General features: G+C 38.2%; 1 protein-coding gene across 4 annotated transcripts in view; it reads left to right on the top strand.

Moving 5' to 3' along the window:
- si:ch73-70k4.1 overlaps positions 1–25,813 on the top strand; it is a 156,307-nt gene that overhangs the window by 123,351 nt on the left and 7,143 nt on the right. For all 4 annotated transcript variants that reach the window (XM_039756046.1, XM_039756045.1, XM_039756047.1 and 1 more), the window contains one exon: positions 4,513–4,706. In XM_039756046.1, the coding sequence (XP_039611980.1) occupies positions 4,513–4,706 (194 nt within the window). The remainder of the gene's footprint in view (positions 1–4,512; positions 4,707–25,813) is intronic.

Raw genomic sequence — 25,813 nt, 5'->3', positions numbered from 1 at the left:
TGAGATGCAAGTGCCACTAGTTTATAGTAATTAGGTGAAGAGACAACCTGGCTTTTTTGGAATAGGAACAATGTAGGATGTTTTCCACAGCAACTGTGCCTTAGGAGCAAGCTGAATAGGTGACTGAGGACAACACAAAGTTGGCCAGCACAGGCCTTAAGAACTCGAGGACCACTCCATCTGGTCCCGCAGCTTTTCCTGTGTGTAGCTTTCTTGGTTGTCTTTTAACTTGGTCCTCAGTTATGGACAGTCTGAACTGATAGTTAATGTGGTAGGAGTTGATGATGGGAATTGTTGGAAGGGAAAAATCTATTAATAAATTAGTTCAGGACATTAGCTTTGCCCACCTCCTCTTCTAGAATCTGAGCCCTGGGTTGCCTGAGTACTCATGCCCAGTCCTTTCCAGACATTTCATGCTACTTTGAGTGAGTTTTATATTTTAGCTTTATAAGCTTCCATTCCTTCACTCCATTTTTTCCCAAGCCTCTTTGTCACCGGATTTAAATGCTGTCTTTTTCTTATTCAGGAGACCTTTTAGCTCCTTAGTAATCCAGATCCTGTTTCTTGGAAAGCAACGTACTGTGTTTGAGGGTACTACTGTGTTGACACAAAGGTCAATATAGTCTGTGATACAGTGACTGAGTCCCTCAACATCCTGCCCATGTAACTCTAACGTCATTTTCCACTTTGTCATTTGGAAGCAGTCATTCGGGGCCATTTCAACCTCCAGGCCTTCTTTGGTATTCTGGTTTTAACAGGTTGACGTCTAATAACAGGGTTGTAGTTGGGAATAAGATGCATCAGGATGTAGTCAGATATGCCCAAAGTTGCCAGTTAGTTTACAATTAAAGGCATCTTTAACATCTGGATAGAACAGGTACAGATTTGTATTTCCTTGAGTGGAACAAGACACGTCACATGGTTGAAGTTACCACATATAATTTCAGGGTCAGAATGAATTATCATTAAAGTGTTGGTGACAGAGTGAATCATTTTCATTGCCAAGGCCCTATTTACAGAGGGAAAAATAAATATTAATAAGGGCAATTTAATTTAATTGGGTAGAAATTTTAAATTTATATATAGGTTCAGTGATCTCTGCTTATCAAGTTACCTGCACACCTTTTGATTGATCAGTTGTTCTGACTTCAGTAAGAAACTTGGGCCTTGTGTATATAAGGTTATTTAAGATGACTAGAGCTTTAGCAAAACCTGTTTCATTTTAGCATCAAAAGAGTGACAATACTTGTCACAGATCCTTGCAATCAGTATACACAAACAAGCTAGTAAGTGAAAACTCCAAACCTTTTAAATCACAGTTCTTTTTTCTTAGGTTCATTAGTTGCTTTTTTTTCTGCTAAATGAGCTGATTTTGTTTGGCAGTTTTCTGACTTAAAGTACAGTATATGAGGGTTTCCAAGATATTGGAATGCTACTGGAAAGGCTTGATCCTAAGTATGATGCGTATGTAACAAATACCACAGTCCAAATATCTTCATTTTAAAATTTTTTGTGAAGTGCAAAGCAAACAGTTAACCCAAAAAAGGAAAAAAATGATAATGTGCTTATAAAAAAGAGAAATAAATAACTCTTAATGGCTTAAACACTGTCTGGATGTTGATAGTGTCAAACCCGCTATAACCACTAAATCTATCTCATATGGTGTTTGTTGGACTTTCAGACCTCCCATTGGGTATTCAAACATAATATTTTTACTTCCTACCTATAATATTTTTTTTTTTTTTATTTATTAATTTTATTATAATCAATACATAGTAATCAAGTTTTACAAAAAAAGAATTATGCTAAGCACAGATCGATCCCCACCCTTGAGAGAGAGCAAGCCAAATGGTGTAAAATTTAAGGCTTGTAAAAAATACCTAAATCAACAAATTCTCTGTGCTTTATAAACTCATTTCAAAATATTACTGATTAGATCCTGCCATGTTTTGAAAAAAGTCTGCACAGATCCTCTAACTGAGTATTTGATTTTTTCCAATTTCAAATAGTATAACACATCGGTTTCCCACTGACTTAAAAGAGGAGAGTTTGGGTTCTTCCAGTTTATCAGAATAAGTCTGCGTGCCAACAGTGTAGTGAATGCAATCACAATTTGTTTGTCTTTCTCCACCTTAAGACCCTCTGGAAGAACCCCAAACACAGCTGTTAATGGGTTAGGAGGGATTGTGAGTCCAAGACTGTCTGACCTACCTATAATATTTTACATTTACTTACATTAAATTTCATCTGCCACAAATATGCCCGAGCCTGTATGCTGTCCTCTGTAATGCTTCAATATTATCTTGCAATCCACATATCTTGGCATCATCTACAAATTTAACCAGCTTTACTTGTCACTTTAATTACTATCCAAATCATCACTGGTGCTTTAACATATTGTGTTAAAAAACAGTTAACTGATTACTTCTAAAAACTCTTGGTGTTCCACTATTGCAGTGTTATTCCAGTTAATATTTCGGTAGTTAAGTCCCCCATGACTAAAATGTCCACCTGTAAACTTGCCTTTTTAATATTACTAAAAAGATATGCATTGAAATTACTTTCTGCATTGGGTGGTCTCTTAAAATAAGGCCTGTTTTCCTAATGCTTTACAATCGAAGCCGCATGTCCTCACTAAGATGGGGCTTATCCACCAAATGAAGAGAACTTGCATTTAAATTCTGTTTGACATAAACAGCAACCTCACCTCCTGTTTTTGTTCCATCTATCCTTCGTAAAAAATGTGTATTCCTCTATTTTTTACTCAACCCTATCTTTGTTATTTAACCAGGTTTCTATCATTGCTATAATATCATAGTTATGCTCCAATACATACAACTCCTACTCACTTGTTTTATTTTTGATTCTTTTAGCATAAAGGCAAGCAATTTTTAATGTGTTACTAATTTTACTTTTTCGTTTAAACATTTGGTTAGATGTTATGTTACTGTGCATTTTACTTTTTCGTTTAAACATTTGGTAAGATGTTATGTTACTTTGCAAGTCTTTGCCCTGGGTTGTAACTCAAAACACAATTCTCAACTAAACATTGGCAGATGTCTGAGATTGCAGCAAATCTGTCATTTTTCACACATTCTGCACAGGTGTCTTTGTTGTCAAAGGCAAATGCTGCATGGTAGTCTGATAGCGGTCACGGAACATCGTATGGTTTTTTTGCCGGTACAACAAATAGTTCTGAGCAGGCATCAAGGAAAGCACTAACTGTGGCCATCACTGCTGTTGTGAAAAGAATGGCGATAAATGCCATCAACTCATAGAGGGAGAGGCAAGTTCGTTGTATCACGTGAACATCAGTGACAGAATAAAACTGAATAATAAAAGAACATGCGCTAACTTTTACAAGTAGCCAGAATTTACACCGGCTGTTGCAGACTCAAATCAAATGTATGCTTTTATTGTATTATAGTAATAATAATAGCAGCATACTACTCCAACTATGGAGTGCCCGGCCTCGATTCTGGAACCTTTAGGTTATAAGGCAGCAGTTCTTACCTCTGCACCATTGAAGAATACATATTGAATTCCTGTCAATTGATATATGAGCTTGGGTTTTTAACTCATTGACAGCAACATGAAAATCGAATGATTTTTTTTTCTTTGGTTATATTCTTGAATAAAATCGCGTGTATTTACTTGATATTTGGACTAAAGTCTTCACACATTATACACTTCACGTCATTGTTAGTATAACATGGAAAAAAGTTTTGCTTTAGGTATGTGTTCAGCATTTCTTGCCTCATATTTCCTGCCGTCCTACACTTACACAGATCACTGTAGACACGGAACACACATGAAATTTATGTATTCAAAATAACAATATATTATTTACCCTATTCAATTCCAGGCACCTCACTGCCAGATACAGAGACTTGAGCTCTGAGAATTTTGCGATGAACTCTGCTCCATCAGTGGGAGGGATTTGAGAGCAGGCTGCTGGCTGCTTGTGCTGATTGACCCATTTGCAAAACAAAAGACGCTAATGGGGAGGTGCTAAGGAATTTAAGATGGCCCGGGATTGTGAGTTTTTTTGTAAGCTTCAGGTATTCTAGTGCTAATAAAGAACATCTTTGGATTTCATTTATAATGATGACTTTTTCTATTTACCAAGTATTTTCCACAATAGAAAGAAATACTTAAAAGAAAAAAAAAACTTTTAAAGTTCAAAAGTAAAAAATACAATAATACATGCTAAACCACTGATCATAGGGTAAACTTGCGTAATGTTTTGTAAATTCTGATGTGATACATAGGCAAATATCACTTTGGAGTTACTTTTTGTTTATTTACACAGTTCTGTTTTGTTGTTTGTTGTTAATGCTTATGTTCATGTTCATGAAAATGATAGGCAACACTCTAGAACAGCTAGGAATAAAGTTTCAATGATAGATCCCTGCCATTTTAACAGGTTTTATAAAAAGATACTCTTTTTTAATAAATAAATCAAAAATTCTTTTGTATCTTTTGAAAATATTGTGTAAATGTTTTATGCAGGTTTATAGGAGTAATAAGTCAAGCATGTTGCGGAGCTGTAGTGACATAGAAGACAGGTGTGCTGAATTTCCACCCATGTGCTCATCAGTAACGAAGCTTTTGAACGAAGAGTCATATGAAAAGGCAAATAGTTCATTAAAAGGCAATTTGGAGTTAGCTTCCTGTCCTCTTTGCTTACTTCAGTTCCCTGCTAGGTGAGTATTTATTTATTACTCTTTATTTGTGATGAGTTTAATTTCATTTGTTACTATAGATCATTAAAACTTTCTTCCAAAATATACTTTATTTTTGTGTGTTACATTAATTTTTGTTTTATATATGTTTACATACCATGACTCATTTGAATGACATTTTTCTAAGCAATTTCCTTTCACCTGGAACATTAAAATTATGTCTTATGGACATACTGTATCTTTATAGTTATGTGATGCATTCTGTAATATTTGTGACATTTGCTAAGGGATGCTTACTGTTGCTATCTTGCTCAACATGCATCTCTTATGCATGTATTCTCTCTCTCTCTCTTTCTCTCTCCCTATCTCTCGATTTTTGTTCCAGAGGATTGGTTTATGTGTTAACTTACTACTTGCAGTGCAGGTCACACAAGTTAACAGTTAAATTAAGCAAGTAATAAATGGATGGATGTTGCGAAAATACCAGCAGTCAGATTTATTTAAAGTATTGGGAAATAAAAATGAATTGCAGCTACACTTAAAAAAATAAACCAAAATTCTATGCAAGTAAAACCTGTTCTGTGTTGTGTCAAAAATTTGTATACAGAATATAAAAATAGGCAATGAAACACTGGTTAAAATCAGCATTATCAACTGTTTTGTCTATTTAATTTTTTTGTTTATAACACAGGGATATGCTGATATTGTCTCTGATATTATGATAGAATTGAGAACAGATTTGTATGGACAAATGAATTTGTGGCATGTGGAAGCTACAGCCTTACAGGAGCCAGACTGTTTATTTCTACTAACTTTTCTACTCAAAGGATCCTATACTAAGACTCAGTTACAGTTCAGTATTTGACCCACAGATCTGGGGCCTCATGCATAAAGCCGTGCATAGAATTCGCACTATAATATGACATATGCACAAAAGTGGAAATGTGCTTACGCACAAAAAATCCAGAGGCATAAATCTGTGCGAATGCCAGCTTCCACGTTCTTCCACTACATAAATCCCGGTCAGCATGAAAATGAATGCAGATGCACACACCCCACGCCAACTCCTCCCAGAATTACGGCTCGTTGAATATGCAAATCAATATAAATAGCCTTTAAGCTCAGTGTTCCGTGAAAAGGTAATGGCAAAAGCACGAAGGAAAATAGAACTTCAGCAAATACCAAGTGGAGGCATGGAAAAACTTACTATTTGTTGGCTTAAACAGTGGTATAAACAACAAATGGAAGTTGATCGAGTGACATAGTGTGTCGGAGAAACTCGAAAGCTCAAGTTCACAAAGTCGCACAGTGCTCGAAATAAAAAAGTTGTCAGATATCAAAGTCGTCGTGAAAGGGCAAGTCGTAGCCCACCGTCTGAGTGTCATATGAAAGCTTATTAGGGTACAGAGAAAAAATAAAGGCATCAGTGGGGAAAAAAGCACAAAATATCAACTTTAATCTCGAAATTTCCACTTTAATCACGTAGTTTATTTTGTCATTAAAGTAGAACATCATAAACTTCATCTTAAAATTGTTTAATTTACTAGTTTCTCAAATCCCATCATAACTAAAGTAGCACGTTAAATGCTTTATTTTGTATTTGATCTTCTATGTGCTCTATGTGTGTGAATCACTATGTGCTTCCAGGCTTTCTCTTCCTCCGACAGGACACAGAATCCATTACATTTGTGATATTACAGCTCTGTAAATAATTAAAATACTGAGATGTATACGTGATATCATTTTCATGATGATAGGAGTTAAAGCATGTTATTAAACATGGGAACACAGTGGCACAGTGATTGCATGCAAGACCTTCGATGAAATACTTTGTTGTAGCAGTACTGTCTCTTTCAAACGTACTAACCTCCAATTCCTGTCCTTACTTTTCTTTCTCCATATACCCAATTGCCATACAATTAGCTCTGTAATAGATGTTAAGCCTAAATACACGCTTTATAAAGTGGCTCAGGTTGTGCAATATTATAACTGTATCGCAAGTTTACAGTGAGGTAATTGTATTTATAAGTAGAAACAGTTCTACAAGGAGCACTTCATGGACCTACTGAGTGCGTTTAGAGTTCTTGGGATTAAACTGTTTCTGAACCGTGAGGAAAGGCTCTGAAGCATTTGCCTTATGAGAGCAGTTCAATAGACAGCATAGCTGCGGCAGTGTGTGCTTGATGCTGTATACCGATAATTCTCTTTACGATCAGCCGCTGTACAGCTGTGATTCACACTCAGATACAGTGATATAAATACTCCGAGTGGTGCAGTGAGAGTAATATGGAAAAAGATGATCCGATGTAGCATCCCCTAACAGGAGCAGCTGAAAGAAGAAGAAGAAGAAAAAGGTTAAGTGAGAGTAACAAAGCTAAAACAGTTATGGTATTTGGAATAGTTTGACCATTTTGTGGACCATTATATTGTTACAGGTTAATTACAATCAGATGCATTAAACTAATAAACAATATGTGGTTAATTTCAGTGGACTTATAAAGCCGCATCAGGAATGAGGATCTAAAAAAGAAAGGGTAACTACACAGGAGCAGTAGCACTCCTTTGACGCTGGGTGCCGCCAGTGTGCAAAACCGAGCGCAGAACTTGTGTACAACAGGGTATGAGCTCTTGTGGAAATGTGCGTGGCTTTACACCAAGTTAAGGTTTAATACATCGCGAACATGGAAACGTTCTTACGCAACATTTTTGTGCGTACGCACCGTTTATCCACGAGGCCCCAGTTGATTTAAAAAAAATACTTTGCACTGCATGCTCTTCCAAAAAGTACAAAATTAAATAATTGATGAAGACATTTCACAGCATTCTTACTGTTACTGCCACACCTAAAATAAAATATTTGAAATAGTGTAACTGATATAAATTAATTTAATAAAATCAGTGAATCATTTTGTCATTTATTCTGCCCCCTTTGATTGTCAAGTTTATCAGCTCTTTGAAATCAAAAGATCTGAACTGAACTGAACTGATTTTGTGCCACAGTTATTGTAAAGGTGCATAAAACTGTCAAGCAAGAGACTGTACAAACTGGATGGTGTCTAAGAAAGAAACCTCTGCTCTTAAAGCAAATAAATGTATGACTTAAAATAATTATAATATATTATTTATAATAAATATAAATTTTCATTTATAAGTTACCCCATTTAGTTTGTAGTAATGGACAAAAAAAAAATTATTTCATGTTTTCATGTAGAGTAAGCAAGCACAGTAACCAACAAGCAGAGAAATGGTTCACTCACTAAACACAGGAATGCATTTCATTTAAGGAGACATACTTAAGTAAATATTGTTCAGTATCATATAAAATAACTTCAACATGGTAAAATATGTATTCTAGAGGAAGGATCTATGTAGATGCACATTTAGATTCACACAGACAAGTTTTCCCTCACTGTGAAAAAGCAAATCATAAATCACTACCATGGTCAGTAGACAAACACAAAATTCAGACAACACACTGCTGTACACTTGCAATGTTTTATTGGTCCAATCTGTGATCAGTGTCAGGCCAGAGAACTTCATCTACTTCACAGTTGATATTTTCTCTCTCAAGTACCTCCTCTATGACATACAAAAGTGTTTCATGTACATGTGGGTTGTGATCATACATTCTCCACCTTTAGGCAGAAAAGAACTCCTCAACAAGACTGAGGAAGAGGGAATATGGAGGAAGAAAAAGTACCTCAAAATATGGTTGGGATTCAAACGAATCATGGACATGTACAATTCCTCCATTCATCACATTGTCCCACATGACTACATGTCCCACGTCTGGTCCCTCTTCATCTCTTGTTTGTCTGGGTATGAGTGCACCTCAGATTGTGTCTAAAAAAGCAAGTGGATGTTCTGTATTATAGGGACCCAACACAGCATGTTAACATACTGTATCCTGTCCTATTTGTTCAGGGACAATGACCATGGCACACTGAACAAGGACATTCCTTCCTCACCTTTTTTCGCACAAATTGTGAATCCAGCTAAATCTACATATACTGTACATAGTTACATACTCTAGGAGTGCCATCAAGTTTCATAATTCTCTGTAAATACAATGTAACATGTTGATAGGCATGTGGTTAAGGTAGGGTTGTAACATTTTGAAATACACTCCTATTATAAAATAGAGAAGGAACACAAACATGTACAAACTTAAACCTTGCTTCTTTTTTACTCTGTCTGAATTTCTTTCCCAAGGCACTCTATAAACTTGCTTCACTTGAATATGATTTATCCTCAGTACCCTGTCAGTTGTTTCCATTCTACAAGTCTGGATGTTTCTGAAAATGCGGTCCTCCTAAGTTATCCACTGTTGAATTTCTTGACGCGCATGGTGTTGTTTGGGACAACCAAGTCAATAATTGCTTTTACTTTGTCTTCTGTAAACATTTGATGTCTTCTCCCAGCTGCACTCCAGCTAAAGGTGGATCAGGCAAGAGAATATGCAAAGCAGAATACTCTGTAGACAACGTATTATTGCTGAATCGCACTCAAACTTATTGCTCTCCGATTTTGATGCAAGTTTTCTGGAGATTGAAAATTAAAGTGATGTGCCAGCATCAGCTGATCAGTCTCCAGGTGATCGTTGTGCTGAAGGCATTCATGTAGCAGCTGGCAGCTATTTGAAGACACCCACCTCAAAATAAGTTTTAAAAAAGTGGTAAAAGAATAAAAAAAACTAAATAATAAACATGGGCAAGATTAAGCCAATTAGAGGTTCTGTTTGTCAGTTTCAATTAATTACCCTGCTCTTACCTTACTTATTCTTATTCTCCTATCTGCACCCACTTCTCTACTTGTACCCACTCCTCTAGCTGCCCCTTCTCCCCTGCCTGTACCCATTCCCCTATCAGTCCTCTCCTCTACCTCTTCTGTAAGCTCATCTGCCCACTTCTCAATGCTAGTGCTTTGTTTTTCTTTGCCATTGCTCCAACACTTCCACCACACACCTCTTAGGTTCAAATGTTGTACACTTGGCTCCTTTTGTGGTAGAGAGCTGACAGGTGAACTAATTGGCAAACAGCGTTTGTTTAACTGACTAATTAGCTAAGGGATTTGCTGGCAGTCACAGAAGAAAAGATAACATAATTTCACATGATGAAAAAAGGTCAGATGCAATTGAGAGTTGCTCAAAGATTATTGCATTTCCATTTTTGTTTTTTATATTAATCTAGAAATTATTTGCTATTGCTTCAGTGCAACTTATTAGTTTAGACCACTTTAAGTGTTTTTGAGAACATGTATATTTGTTCTGAAAAATCTTTTAAATAAGTTGAGAAGAATTTTAACTAGTTGTGCTTGACTTTCTCCCTCATTGTGTACTGGCATAGCAATATCTGGAATGTTTTTGAGCAGGTGCTATTGTGGAACACCATAATGCTACATGTGAGCTCATTGACATTTGCTGCTATGCAAACAGTGTACTGACTGTACTTGTGTGTGTACATTAAGTAAATCTGGAGGATTCTACGAGTTGGCAGTGCAAGAAATCATCACAACGAGAAATTGTCTAGTTGTGCTGTGTTGTGATTTGAGGGAAGAAAGATGTTAAAGATAAAAATTCTTTGTAATCTGATTCTGTTGCGTAGTTAAAAAAAAAAAAAAAGACAGTGACAAAGAAGATTGTATGTGAGACCTTCAAATGTATTGCGTCATTACAGTGGGGCATATGAGCTTGTATTGCCTATGCGAGAAATTGATAATGAAAAGCACCATAAATACATTTGAATGTCAGCATTTAAGTTTGATGATTTGCCTAACACATGGAACCATTACTCATACATCAAGGCACAAAAATTTATCCTGTAGGATTTTTTGTCTTGAGTGTAATAATTGTTGCTGCATTACAAGCTAAGCAACATAGGACCTTCAAATGATGTTCCATCTTACATGTGAAAAGCGGTAGAGCGATGCTTAGGTCAATCAAAAAGATTCAGCTGGGATTGGGTCAACATGATCAAAATCTGGGTTCAAAATACAGACAAGTACTCTTTCCAACATTTTAAGAGAAAGAATGCTGCCTTCTTCATAAATGAAGATGAATTTAAATGTGATTTTTAATTGAGTAATCCTGGTACAACATTAGAAAGGGGTATCAGTATTTGATTGAGAGTGTGGTCAGCAAAAGGCTCCATCAAACTCCCAAGATGCTGAAACTTTAGACATGTCCCTTTGAGAATATTCAGTCCAGGTTTGACATCTAGTAATCTCCTGATTATGTCCAGAGCACAGTTCAGCAGTTTGCACAGTCACAGTCTAAGTCAGTGCCTTACTGTGTTTCTTAATAAATTTGTCATTGGTTACAGATGATGCACTAGCTCTGCTGATAGGTGGCTCTGTGCTGACGACTTTCAAAGCATTCTTTAGGGTCAGCTGAAGAGTATGTGCAAAACATGTCATTCTCTTGTACCTCGACAAATAACCAAGCTGTAGTAGAATATCTGGTTGTTCCATGTTTATAAATTTTGGATTAACAAATGAAAATCACCTATCAGCCAGATATTGTAAGTGTTTCAAGTTACAAAAAGAGTGAAGGCTGTTTCATCTGGTTCAATACGCAACATTTCAAAAAAAGATTAACGCAACAACATACTCTTGACTACCTCAACAATACCTATATATTCATGAATTTGTCACATCACAATTCATCATACTTTTATCAATGTGTAGTACACCTGTGAAATATAGTTAAAATTTGCAAGCTAGAATTATATAGTAGGCTATATTTTTAGATTTAATAAAGTGGTTGTAGTTGTAATTTTTTCATGAATAACAGCAGGGAGACTGTGGATGTGCATAATGTTGCTTATCGGATTTTGCTTCATCTGATTTAATTTTGCCCTGAGCTGTATGTATGAGAGTCATCCAGAAAGTAAGGCCTAAATGGCTGTAACATTTGCATGAGGACTTTTTTTCCATCAAAAAAACATAAGCTTGTCTATCTTACTTCAGATTGTCCTCTGCACAGTTAACTACAACCTACAGAATACACTTTTCACTTTAAACCACTTGCTGCACTTTTTTCTCCCTCAGCTATTAAAAACACAAATAATGGGCAGCGATCAACGTTGATTCCCACCCAGTTCCACAGGCTTTGGGGAGGGGTCCAGGTAGAAAGGACATTGTCAACCAATTGCCTGCCAAATTAAAGTTTTGCAACCCCCACTCCATGCCAGATAAGACTGTCCAAACTGTCACAAACCAGAGCAATGATCTAACCACAAATCAAAATTTGTCAGTATCAATTAGAAATTACATTGAATCTTGATTTTTCACCTTATTATTCTTTCAAAATTCGCCATATACAGTTGCACTTCTGCCATCCCTGTCATCATGTGCAGGCAGGGCAAATGCTGTACGTGTTTAAAAAAAAACGTAAAAAAAAAATGGTACATCATTTTCTGTGTAAACCATACATGAGTGCAAAACTCAGATGAAACATGGGGTTATTATTTCCAAGTCACGGCAAAACATTTTATTTGTGGGTAGATCTGTCTGATCCAAAACCGCATCCACTGTCACACACATGTGCATGGGAGGCAGCTAAAGGGTCTAAATGAGAGCAATTGCACATCAAACCAGGGTGTGGCAGAGTGCACTGACCTTTTTCACACTTTCCTGCAGATCATTCACAGGAAATTCTGCCTGGCCTGATGACATCACTTCCATTTCTGACCTTGATGACATCACCTCTGAACCCTTGGATGACATCACGTCCGGTGAAGAACTCATGACTGAAGAGACTTCCATTTCTGGCCCTTTTGATGGTGTCACGTCTGGGTCTAAACCTATGGAAGAGATCCCTTTTGCTTCTACCCTTGATGAGTTCACTTCCTTTTCTGGCCTTTAAAGCTGCCATATTTGACTAACCTAATCAGTTCTGTTTTGGACTCTGTTCTGAGCACATCAGTGCTAGCAATTTACCCATTTGCAGCCAGGGAATATTATATGGGTGGCTGCCCCAAACCTTTTTATGACTCTAGTTTCTGTTTTTTGTGACAGTGGCGTAGTCGGCAGGATGAAGGATCCTCCGAGGAACCAGGACCTGGACCTAAACAATATCCAGGTGGGAAAATACCGTGAGCGAATCTCTGAGTGGGGAGTGCGTCCCGTGGTTTGGAAAGACACTGTGCAGGCTTTATTTTATTTATTTATCAAGCACCTTTAAACAACTTTCATTGACCAAAGTGCTGTACAACTAAAAGACAAAAAGGTTAGCAGGTACTACACAGCGCATATATACTCAATATACATTGCACACTACTATACTAAACCAATCAATAAAATCAAAATAAGTAATAATAATAATAATAATAAATAAGATGAAACCAACTACATAAAATCAAGAGGAATTAAATGCACATGAAAACAGATGTGTCTTAAGCAGGGTTTTAAAATGATTAAGATTCTGGGCCGCTCTCAACTGCAAGGGGAGGCTGTTCCACAAACTGGGGGCTATTACCGAAAATGCTCTGCCTCCTCTGGTTTTAAGCTTTATTCTGGGGATATGGAGTAACTGAAGATCAGAGGATCGCAAGGTTTTGACAGAAGAATACGGAACAAGAAGCTCCGACAAGAAGACAGGTGCCAAGTCATTTAAGCTTTTAAAAACAAGCAGTAATATTTTAAACTGGATCCTGAAATGAACAGGAAGCCAGTGAAGGGAGGCCAGGGGGCTTCACTCCCGAAATACTTGACTGGGCAAAATAATCAAAACGGAAAGTACAAGGGAGGGTTTCACAGGATTGGCCTGGTCCAAAATTGGGAGGCAAAGGGGGCTTACTATGCTCTCTCAGAGGAGAGTGCCCTCCTCCCCAATAAGGTGGAGCCCTTAGCTAAAGTTGGGGATGCCCTAGATTGGCAGGTAACAAATGTGAAAGGGTGGAAATTTGACCCTGAGTGGCCAACCCACCAACAGGCTCATCCCCTCTGAAAGGAAGTAGGCACATGGCTAAGGCCATGGAACAACAGCCCCCTACAAATGGTGCAGCAGGTGACATGCTACCTGCTCATAAATCAGCTCCCAAAGGGTTTTACCCAGCTGGTCTGGGGACAACAATTTAAAAATATAGATGAGCTCATAGAAAAAGGCTGGATGGCCTCACAATATGGGAGGGCAGAACCGTCCCTTAGTTGAGCCCGGACGGATTACGTCCCAAAGTTTCAGCCCCTCTGTTGTAAACCGGAGCCTGTGCCAATGTCTCCAGATTTGTGGGTGCGCAACCTACTTGGTGTGCTCCGATAAACCTTCTGGCGATTCCTCATACAGGAGTAGTGATTGTAAATGGATATAAAACCAAGGCCTTGTTCGATTCCAGTCGCATCATTTCTGTTGTTGCCTGCCGATACGTGCTTCCACGACAATGGCTTAAAACACCAACCAGTATAACCTGTATCAATGAGGAAACCTGACGGTCCATATCCACCGCCTTTTTACATCAGCTGTGAAGGATCACTAGTGAAATTAGCCATACCGATCCTTCCAGACATTCAGGGAAATGGCCAAATTACTAGAAATTAAGCATCTAAAAAACATGGTGCATCATCCTCAAACCAACAAACTCTTAGATAGGTTTAATCAGACTCTCAAACAGATGCTTCGCAAGGTGGTCAGCAAGGATGTGAGAAACTGGGACCTGCTTCTCCCCCTCATTCTTTTTGCATGTCAGGAAGTACCACAAGCCTCTACGGGGTTCTCACCTTTTGAATTATTATACGGACGACAACCCCGAGGTGTATTCAATATTTTAAAAGAAGAGTGGGAAGAAGACACTCTTCCCACTACAAATATATTAGAATTTATCGCACAGTTAAGTGATAGATTTGGAAAAATTTGGCCCATGTTAAAACATCATATGGAAGAAGCGCAAGCAGCACAAGTCCGATACTATGACCGTGGCCTGTCTCTCAGAGAATTCCACCTGGGGGATCAACTCATGGTCCTAGTACCTACAGTACCTTTCATTCTAAATTACTTGCCCATTGGCAAGGACCATATGAAGTTAAGGAAAGGAAAGGACTCGTCAACTATTTGGTGAAACAGCCCAATTATTGACAGAGCAAGCGGGTTTATTATGTAAACATGCTGAAACCGTAGAAGGACAGAGATCCTGATCCCTCCTCTGGACAGCCCTGCTCACTCTTTGCTGACAAGGAGAACATTGACTTCGGCCCGAATTTAAGTCCCAGGCAATGGCGGGAGCTGGAATCAGTCATCCTGTCCGTACTGGAGTTAGTGAGTGAAAAGCCCGGAAGGACCTCTCTAATTACGCACGATATCATCACAGAAACCGGGGTTATTGTCCGAGAGCGCCCCTTTCATCTTCATAAAGCAAAAAGAGCTGAAGTGGAGCTTGAGATCAAGCGCATGTTGGAACTAGGAGTGATAGAGGAAAGTTATAGTCCCTGGTCCAGCCCGATAGTCTTGGTTAGTAAGCCTGACAGAAGTTGGAGGTCTTGCAATGACTTCTGTCATTATTATCAAGTCTCCCAATTTTATGCCTATTCGATGCCATGAGTGGACAACCTCCTTGAGAGGCTAGGACAGGCTAAATACTTGACCACACTGGGCATGACAAAAGGGTATTGGCAGGTTACTTTAACGGACTCCGCAAAGGTTAAGACCAGGTTTAGTACCCCTAGCGTACACTAGCAGTATCGTGTCCTTCCATTTCGGTTACACAGGGCCTTGGCTACTTTCCAAAACCTGTTGGATAAAGTACAACGACCTTATAACTCTGTTCCAGCACATGTAAGGAACACTTACAGCAGGTCTGAGTGGTATTGCGAACACTGGGTAAAGCCGGACTTCGGATTAATCCAAACAAATGCTTCCTTGGATTAAATGAAGCCAAATATTTGGGCTACCAGGTGGGTTGGGGTATCCAGAATTTATGCTATTTTGCGATGGCCCCATCCGCAAAACAAGAAACAGGTCCCAGCCTTTCTTGGGTTAGTGGGGTACTACCGCTGGTTTGTTCCTCAATTCTCAGAGAGAGCGGCACCCTTGACAGACTTGACAACGAAGATGGCCCAAATGATGTGGTATGGTCTGATAAGACAGAGGCTGCATTTAGTGACCTAAAACAGGCTATTACGTCAGCACCCATTTTAAGGGCACCTAAATTTGCTCTGCCTTTTTATTCTCCTGACGGATGCTTCGGATAGAGGCCTGGGAGCTGTGCTGAGCCAGAACGTCGATGGTGTTGAACAACCTGTTATGTTTATGAGTCGGAAACTGTTGGAACGAGACACCAGGTATGCGGAGGCGGAGCAGGAGGCCTACTGTGGGCGACTACACAGCTGAGGTACTACATCTTGGGTAGGGAGTTTTCACTTCTGACACCGTTATAGTGGATGTCCTTACAAAAGGAAATTAACCCACAGGTCAGCATGTGGTTTCTTGACCTGCAGGTTTTCACTTGTCCATCGTTGAGATTCTCTTCACGCCAGCGCCGATAATCTTTCTTTTGTTCACAACCTCTCGGTCAGGAACACCCAACCCGATGATTACTGGGCTTATCCTTGTCACACGTGTGCACATGGGATGCAGCTAAAAGGTCTAAATGAGAGTAATTCCACGCCAGACCAGGGGGTGATGGAGTGCACTGACCTTTTTTCTCACTTTCCTCCAGACCATTCTGCTTGGCCTGATGATGTCACCTCCGTTTCTGACCTTGATGACATCACTTCCAGTTCTGGACCCTTGGATGACATCACGTCCGGTGAAGAACCCATGAACGAAGAGATTTCCGGTTCTGGCCCTTTTGATGATGTCATGTCCGGGTCCAAACCTATGGAAAAGAACCCTTCCACCTCTGCCCTTGATGGCTTCACTTCCTTTTCTGGCCTTTAAAGCTGCCATATTTAACTAGCCTAATCAGTTCTGTTTTGGACTCTGTTCTGAGCACTTCAGTGCTAGCAATTTACCCATTTGCACCCAGGGAATATTATACGTGTGGCTGCCCCAGCGCTTTTTGCTCTTGTGTCTGCTTTTTGTGACACCACACTCTGCTGATATGTGCAGTGAAGGATGAGGACAGACTGAAAATCTGTTGTCATATTAGTTTAACACAAGACTGAAAAAGTTTCTCTCCCAAAATGGCATAATCCTAAACTTGTATGCCAACTAAAATGTTGCTCACGATAATTGGCCATCATAAAAAAACGACGCTTGCACAAAAGTACTTTAACAAAATTCACTGAACACAAGCACAACCTTCCAGACTGATGGCACTTGGCAGACTGACTTGTGAGGAGTGTAACTAGATCGCCCTAGTTACATCGCCCAACCACGTACTACAAGTACCAACCTAACAACAACAAAATTCCGGTTATTTTTGGGTCCCCCCTCATATATATACTAGAGCTGGGAATTGATTAAAAAATTAACCACATAAACGTATGTAAGTAATCACAATTAATCATATCTAACATTACAACTTGCAATTATAAAGTGAATACATAAATCATGTATGAAATACACACTGAATCACAAAGTTAATGTAGAATCTAAACCAGTGTTTCCCAAACTCGGTCCTGGGGACCCCTGTGGCTGCAGGTTTTTGATCCAACCAGCTTCTTTTTTTAATTGAACTCCTGGGCTAATTAAGTGAACTGATATTTCCCAAGTTCTGTGTTTAGAGAACTAATATAGAAATTAGAAAACTAAGTTTCCGAAAAAAAAATATTAAAATGTACCAAGTAGTTATATAGGAATGTTTTTTGTTTTCTTTTTAACAGTATTTTCATCTTGATTTTCATTCTACTTTTCTAGGTGTTCTAATTGTTTAATTAATCCATTATTTACTAATTAGTGGGTCTGACTCTAAAGTAGTTGTAGCCTTTGATTATTCAGTGTTGTTTGCCTGGGTGTCTGATCTGCTTGTTTTAAATTGTCATTATTAAGATACAACGAATGGGGAAAAACTGCACAGAGAAAGGGCAAAGTATAATGAAATCAACAAAAGAGAGTTAAGCATTTAAATCTATAGCAAAAGCACAAATATTTATAAATGTCTTATAAATGTAAAAATCATGCTGCTGTGCTTTTCTCAATGTCGAATAAAAGAAAAAAAATACCAGCTAATTAAATGAAATCAGTGTTATCAGGTGTTGTCACTGATTAAGAATCCGGTTGGAACAAAAACCTGCAGCCACAGGGGGTCCCCAGGACCGAGTTTGGGAAACACTGATCTAAACAAAGGAATTTAAAAAAAATGTAATGACATAGTTTAAACTTAAACAATGACCTTAAACTTTTAACAAAATACTGTTTTTGCCAAGTACAAGCAGAATTTGAAAGCCTTCCTAAAAGGCAGATTAAATAGAAGTCAACAAAAAAACAAGTCCAATGTATTAATTTTCAAGTTTGTATAGCATATAAGACAGAGACGTTTTAAAGTAAGAAGCGATTGAAGCAATTGCTGACTTTGAATGCACTGTTAAGGACTAATTTAATTGAAATAATACAAATTTGTTAATTGGGCATACATTAAAATGTGTTAAACCTTTGCAAAAGTGATCCTCAGTTGTTCTTCACCATCAACCATTTGATAATTATACTCTACACAAGAGTTTTTGAACTGTTGCACCGTAGAAATTACAGCGTAGTGCCCCTGGATCCAGACCTGAGAGAGATGCGCTACTCAGCTGAACAAGACCTGTCCAAGGATGGGACTACCTGGTCAAGCTGACAAAAAAACACCAAAAAAGTGTAATTTTTACCTTTGCTACTTTTCTCTTGCATTGCACCAGGTCTGCCATAAACCAACCCCCCCAAAAATTGTTGACTGCTAAAAAAAAATATCAAATTTATTATCATATTGGTTATAATAACTGCACATATTCACATTTAAGTCAATTATGCACTTTTTTTTGCATTTGCTTGCATTTCAGAATATTCAGGGGTTACTATTTTAGGCTGATGTGTTTTAAGAAAATTATTGTAAAATCATTATGTATTATTTTGGCAGCAACAGATTTACAGTATGCTTTTTGAATGGTATAGTTTTACAGTGAAGTTACATTTGAACCTAATAACCCAGGTATTGTACATGGATATGACTGTTTTTGAATCACTTTGCACTAAGATGCAGGACCTGGATTTTGGAAGATATTTTCAACATTTACTAGGAGGGAAATTTAACTTTTCAGAAAAGTTGATTAAGATAAGGAGATGAAATTCATTTGAAGCTGCACATACATTTTCTTATATTGCAGGCAGGTTGGCGTAGTGGTTAAGGCTCTGGGCTTCAACCTTGTGGTTGTAAGTTCAAATACTGCTACTGACACTGTTATGATGAGCAAGTCGCTTCACCTGCTTGTGCTCCAGCTGGAGGGAACGAAACAAAATAAATATAACTAATTTTATTTCAGTTGTTGAATGTCACCTCAGTGTTCTCCCCAGAAATTTTTTCCAGCCGGGTGGCATGAAAAAGTAGCCGGGTGAGGCAGGACGTGTAAATTTGCACTCTTTTTATTAGTTAAATTATCATTAATTATTTTCCAATGCTCAATATGACTTCCTTTTTTAAGGTTTGACACTTGTGCCAGAATATTTTTATTAAATTTAAGAATTAAATAATAATTGTTATGACAATCCAAGAGGCACAAGTATTGTCACTGTCAGGAAGAAAAGTGAAAACAATGAAAAAAAGTATGGGAAACCTAATGAAGAAAAATGTAAAAATATTCTTCAAAGCCAACTTGCATATGCCGAAGGTGTCTTCAGTTAAATATTTCTTCTTCTTTTCTTCCTAGAGGCCTAATTGTCTGCAGCTTTTCCATAATGAAAGTCTCCAGGATCTGGGCCCTCCAATTAGATCAGCATGAGATTATTTAGCGTGCTTTGTTTCATGCAATTTCTCAAACATGTATTGATCATTTTAAGGGCAGAAAACCCTTTTCACAATCAGCTGTGCTTACTGGGATCACTACCCCAATATGAGCTAGTCAGGCTAAATTTGGAAACAACTCTTTGAGCTCTGATGTCGTTGCCATTTTTAGTAAAATCTGTTTTGGACTGAAGTCTTTGTATGATTGACTGCTGATCACTTTTGACGCAACTGTCCATTCTTGCCTGCTATTTTCATATTTTAAAATTGGAGGGTTACCATTTTTGGAATAATGATTGAAAAGAATTTCAGCAGACTTGCTTGAATCGTGAGTTTCTGCATTGGTGATGGACTCTATGATGGACAATTATGTGGCGAGCAAAATTGGCTCAATTTCGGTAAGATTGACATCTTGCCTTTTCCAAGCCTTAGATAAGTTGGACAACAAAGGTAATATGTCTGAAAGCATCATCAAAGAGGAGACAAAACTGTACGTTTTAACACTAGAATTACCAGAGCCTACGAAAAAACTCGTAGGTTCGTCCCACCTTAAATCGCTTCTTAAAACCGTTCTCACCTCTCTGCCAGTGTCTTTTGTTAATCTAAATGTTCTGATAAAAGAAAAGCTGCAAGTAGCCGGATATTACATCCCCCCCAACGACTTAGAACGTGCACAAACTTCTCCCAGCTCATGCCTTGATTGATTATCTGGGAGTGAAGTGGAGTTTTAGAGTGGAAATAATAGATCATTATTTGGAATACACGTATTTCACGTGTGTTCTGTTTCTACAGTAATCCATGTAAACACATTTTTAAAAAAGAAACGTTCATATTGTAGTAGTAAATGACAAAATGTAAGCATAAACTATATAATGTATGAAGCCTGAAGTCCAAATATCAAACACTTTCACAAAAGGTACAAATATAACAGAACAAGTATGCTTTTATTCAAAAATATAACTGCAGAAAAAAGCCGCCTTAGCATGCCACATTGACACATACCACAGCTGCCACGGTAGCGTAATGGTATCAGCCGCTGACTAGTGTTCAAAAGGTCATGAGTTCGATCCCACACGATTCAGTTTTGAGAAGTAAACTGCTCTTAATCTTACTACTTTAGAATAAAAACATGCATTTGATTTCAGTGTGTAACAGCCGGTGTAATTTATGATACTTGTAAAGGTTAGCTTTTTTTTTTTTTATTCACTTTGGATTAATAAAGTATCTATCTATCTATCTATCTATCTATCTATCTATCTATCTATCTATCTATCTATCTATCTATCTTTTCATTCTCTCAGTCGTGTTACTTATTCTACTGTATGTTAATTAATGTTGACTTATGTTTATTTTTTATTGTGTCTTCTATTTTTCTATTCATTTTGTAAAGCACTTTGAGCTACATATTTTTGTATGAAAATGTGCTATATAAATAAATGTTGATTGATTGATTGATTCAGGATCCTTTCCTACCAATCCCCCCGACCATCTGAGTATGCTGTTTTCACATAAAGATGCGCTGTAGCTCTGCAGCGTACTTGTGACTGCATTCTCTTACCAATGCTTGCGAACTGAAGTGCCTGTGTGCACTTTTCGTGGCATTACACGTCTTATTTTTTGAGCATGCCCGTGTCGCTCAAACACAGGAACATATGTTGGTGTACAAATATAACAAAACAAGTGCACTTTTATTCTAGACTATAAGTGAAGAAAAAATAAAGCAAGTTACAGTAGGCGGTTGATACGACAGCTTGCGTGGTGCAATGCTAAGAACTGCTGATTTCCGATCCGTGGTATATAAAATCATCACACTCAAATATTAACAATTCCCACACACCCTTCCTACATTCACGACATGTGTACTTGTTGCAGTGTACACATCTCTCTGTGCTATGGTTCCTATTACACTGAATGAGCACCTGACATTGTACTTTCTTCCCTATATAAATAACATTCGAGTATAGCGCGTCTCCAAATAAATCACATTCGAGCTATAGCGCGTCTCCAAATAAATCACATTTGAGTTATAGCACGTCTTTATGTGAAAACAGCATTGTCAAATTGGGTGATCGTGAACGCGACTGAGAGAATGGAACTGAATTTAAAAAAAAGCTAACCTTTACAATTATCATGCATTTACACTGGCTCTTACAGACTGACTGAAATCAAATGTATGTTTTTATTCTAAAATAGTTCAGTACATGCAATATTATTTGAAAACGAACAGCGTCAGATCGGGTTTGAATACACGCTGACGCTGTTACAGAAGGAGTCAGCTTATTCAGTGCAGCAGTTTCAACGCACAGTACATGCAATATTATTTGAAAACGAACAGCGTCAGATCGGGCGCATATTCAAACCCAATCTAATGCTGTTCGTTTTCAAATAATATTGCATTAGTGCGATGATGTTTTTACATATATTGTCTCTTTCATTCATCTTGCGGTTTGTAATAAGTGACCGCGTGTTTTTTCCCCGATCTTGCCAGTTCGCACATGTTGCTGTATGGTGCTGTTTCTTTTGTACTCCAGGACATGCAGAGGACAGAATAGTACAGAGCAGTAAGTTCAGCGCTATATGCAATCAGACAGACAGATAGGCAGAGAAGGCACTAGATATATAAATAAACAGGGAAGGCACTGTATAATAGATATATAAAAAACAGCTAAAGGGAGAGATATATAGATAGGTAGGAAGGAAAGGCACTATATGATAGGCAGACAGGGAAGCTCCTATATAATAATAAAATTACTGTTATTACTATATAGATAGACAGGGAGTTCAGGCAGGCAGAACGGCGAAGGTTAAAAATAAATACCTTTTCTCCCCAGCGGGGAATCAAACTCAGATCTCTTGAAGTACAGCAAGTCTGCTGCGCTCTAAGTGACGAAATCTTACCAGTACGCCACGGAAGCTGTTGTAAAAGTTTTGAACCTTTTATGAAAGTGTTTATTTGCTCTTTGGCTGTCAGGCTTCACACATTTTATAGTTTATGTCTACATTTTGTAACATTTATTACTAAAATATGAAAAAGTTTCTGTTTTAACATTGTGTTTACACAGATCACTGTAGAAACGGAACACACATGAAATGCGTGTGTTCCAAATAACAATCTATTATTTCCACTCTAAAACTCCACTTCACTCCCAGATAATCGAGGCATGAGCTCGGAGAAGTTCGTGCACGTTCTGAGTCGGTGGGGGGATGGAATAGCCGGCTGCTTGCAGTTTGTTTTTATCGGCACATTTAGAGGACAAAGGAGGCTGGCGGAGAGGTGAGAACGGTTTTAAGAAGCGATTTAAGGTGGGACGGATCTACGAGTTTTTTCGTAGTCTCTGGTAATTCTAGTCTTTTAATTCTTCAGCTGTGATGTCATTTCGTTCAGTGGCCTCTCTTTCCAGTGCAGCTATGACACTCATCATACACTGTCATAGTGACTGTACTGCAAAGACATGAGACAGCCATCTAGTGTCACTGGCCATTTTCAGCTTAATCTGGAGCATGTTTAGAATATTTTGAATTTCCATTAAACCAGCCATCCTAACTGAAGAGTTTTGGAAGAAATAGAACAGCTGCCTTAAGATGTCATTCAGTTTTGTTAAGTAAGGTACAGCAGCTGCTGCTTGGGCACTTGCAAGGGCCAATCGGTGGTTTACACAATGGCAGTTGACCAAGAGTCCAGATGTTTTATCTTTAAGCAGTTGTGCCATACCTTTCTGTTTCCCAATCATAACAGCTGCTCCTTCTGACCCTAGTCCAACCAGATTAGCAGTTTTCAAGCCTAGAGTGTCCATTGTCTCACTCACTGGTTGGTTATAGTCACCGCTTTGCCATCAATCATATTGTAGGTTGATACAAAACTAATTCTGACCTCTTTAGTGACCTGGCAAACATATTTAATGTAAATAATTAATTGTTTTACAACTCAGATGTCTGTGGTTTCATCACATAGAATATTGAAAAAATTTTCAGCGTGTATATTTTTCAGTATGTTAGGTTTTATTTCTGATGCTAAGAGATCCAGCAGCTCTTGCATTATTCTTTCAGAGGTGTAATGTGCATTTTTACCAACATTGAGATGTTGGAAAAAGGAACAACCCATTTCTTTACAGTGTCCCAACAGCTTTTCAAACAACGTTTTATGTGGCAACTCATTTTTTGCCTTCTTTTCGAATTCTTGTGCATGGCACGTTTACCCAAGGTAACTCCCTCCTTGGGGGATGTTTGTTTGAATACGGCGCTTAGATTTATCGATTGGCAGAGTGTGTGCTGAAGACGTTTCCCCAGAAGGACCAGCTTCTGCAATGTCTTTGTCTGAAATTGGCACATGAGGAGTTGACGCTGCACCTTCATTAGTTTGTGGCGTCTCTTTTCTGAAATAACTGAGCAGTGTTGTTTTCTGAACACTTTTTTTGCTCATGTTGGTAAAACGTTTGGAAAAAATTAAAAGTACTTATGAATAAGACTTTTGAGTGGGAAAGTGAGAGCCTGTTGGATATTCAGTGCACACTTGCACTACGGCAGGGCAAGATATGAACAAAAAGGAATGGCAAATGGGTCACTTTAACAAAACTACGGAAGAGTATTAGTGCCACAGTGAAGAAAAAAAATACAGGCACAGTGAAGAAAAAAAAATCTATATGTTGAGAACAAAGTTGACATGTTGACTTTATTCTCGACGTTTCCACTTTAATCTCGATGTTTATGACGAGAATAAAGTCCACATGTCGACTTTATTCTCGACGTTTCCACTTTATTCTCATAGTTTATTTTGTCATTAAAGTAGAATGTCGTAAACTAAACTTGATCTCTTAAAATCAATGTTTAATTTACTAGATTTTCTCAAACTCCATCATAAGGTAATGTAGTACATTAAATGCTGTGTTAAGTGTACCCCGACCGAGTTGTTAATTACTACGCACGTCTTAAACGGACTCCCTCTTGCACTGAGGAGGCACTTGGAGGGATCGCCGCACAGAATGCATTCACTTGATGATACAGTGATCCCTCGCTATATTGCGCTTCGATTTTCGCGGCTTCACTCCATCGCGGATTTTAAATGTAAGCATATCTAAATATATATCACAGATTTTTCACTGCTTCACGGATTTCTGCGGACAATGGGTCTTTTAATTTATGGTACATGCTTCCTCAGTTTGTTTGCCTAGTTGATTTCATACAAGGGACGCTATTGGCAGATGGCTGAAAAGCTACCCAATCAGAGCACGTATTACGTATTAAATAAAACTCCTCAATGATATATGATATGCTTCCTGCGCGGTGCTTCGCACACTTAAAAACTCTAACAGCCCGTATTGATTTTTGATTGTTTGCTTTTCTCTGTCTCTCTCACTCTCTCTGACATTCTCTGCTCCTGACGGATGGGGTGTGAGCAGAGGGGCTGTTTGCACAGTGGCTGTTTGCTTAGAAGATACGGACACTCCTCTAAAAAATGCTGAAAGACTACCTTCACATTGATCTCTTCATTGCAGCCGTTTTATCACGGTGTTTCGCATACTTAAAAGCCCAACAGCCCTATTGATTTTTGATTGTTTACTTTTTTCTCTCTCAATGACATTCTCTGCTCCTGACGCACTCCTTTGAAGAGGAAGATATGTTTGCATTCTTTTAATTGTGAGAAAGAACTGTCATCTCTGTCTTGTCATGGAGCACAGTTTAAACTTTTGACTAAAGGGAGTTATTTCATATCTAGGGGCTCTAATAATGTTAAAAAACGTATTTATAAGGTCGTAAACAGTTTTTCTATGCTCTAACTGTGAAAATATTAGATTTATAAATAAAGAGTCCTACTTTGTGGAAATTCATTTATCTGGAGCGGATTAACCGTGATAAACGAGGGTTTACTGTATAACTGTGCGGCGAATATTTATAAACAGTGTGGGATAGTTTCTATGGGCTTAAAATATATAAAAATAACCATGCAAACATATGGTTTCTACTTCGCGGATTTTCACCTATCGCAGGGGGTTCTGGAACGCAACCCCCGCGATCGAGGAGGGATTACTGTATTTCTGCTCTCCAAACATTTACAATGCTAATTTTCATGATGAAATGCAATAAAGTATGTATTAAACATGCACGGTAGTGTGGCGGTAGTGCTGCTCCCTCGCAGTAAGGGGTCCCCAGGTGTACGTTCAGTGTAGAGAATTTTATGGCAGGTTAACTTAAATATTGTGTAAATGTTGGGATCGCGATCTGGTGGTCGGAGACACGAACACAGGATTAAATGGATGTTCTTCTGAGCGGGCTTTCTTTATT

The sequence above is a fragment of the Polypterus senegalus genome, chromosome 6 (assembly GCF_016835505.1).
Source record: "Polypterus senegalus isolate Bchr_013 chromosome 6, ASM1683550v1, whole genome shotgun sequence".
In the NCBI taxonomy this organism is placed as follows: Eukaryota; Metazoa; Chordata; class Cladistia; order Polypteriformes; family Polypteridae; genus Polypterus; species Polypterus senegalus.
The sequence above is the reverse complement of the archived record's forward strand: the minus strand, read 5'-3'. Positions and strand labels throughout refer to the sequence as shown.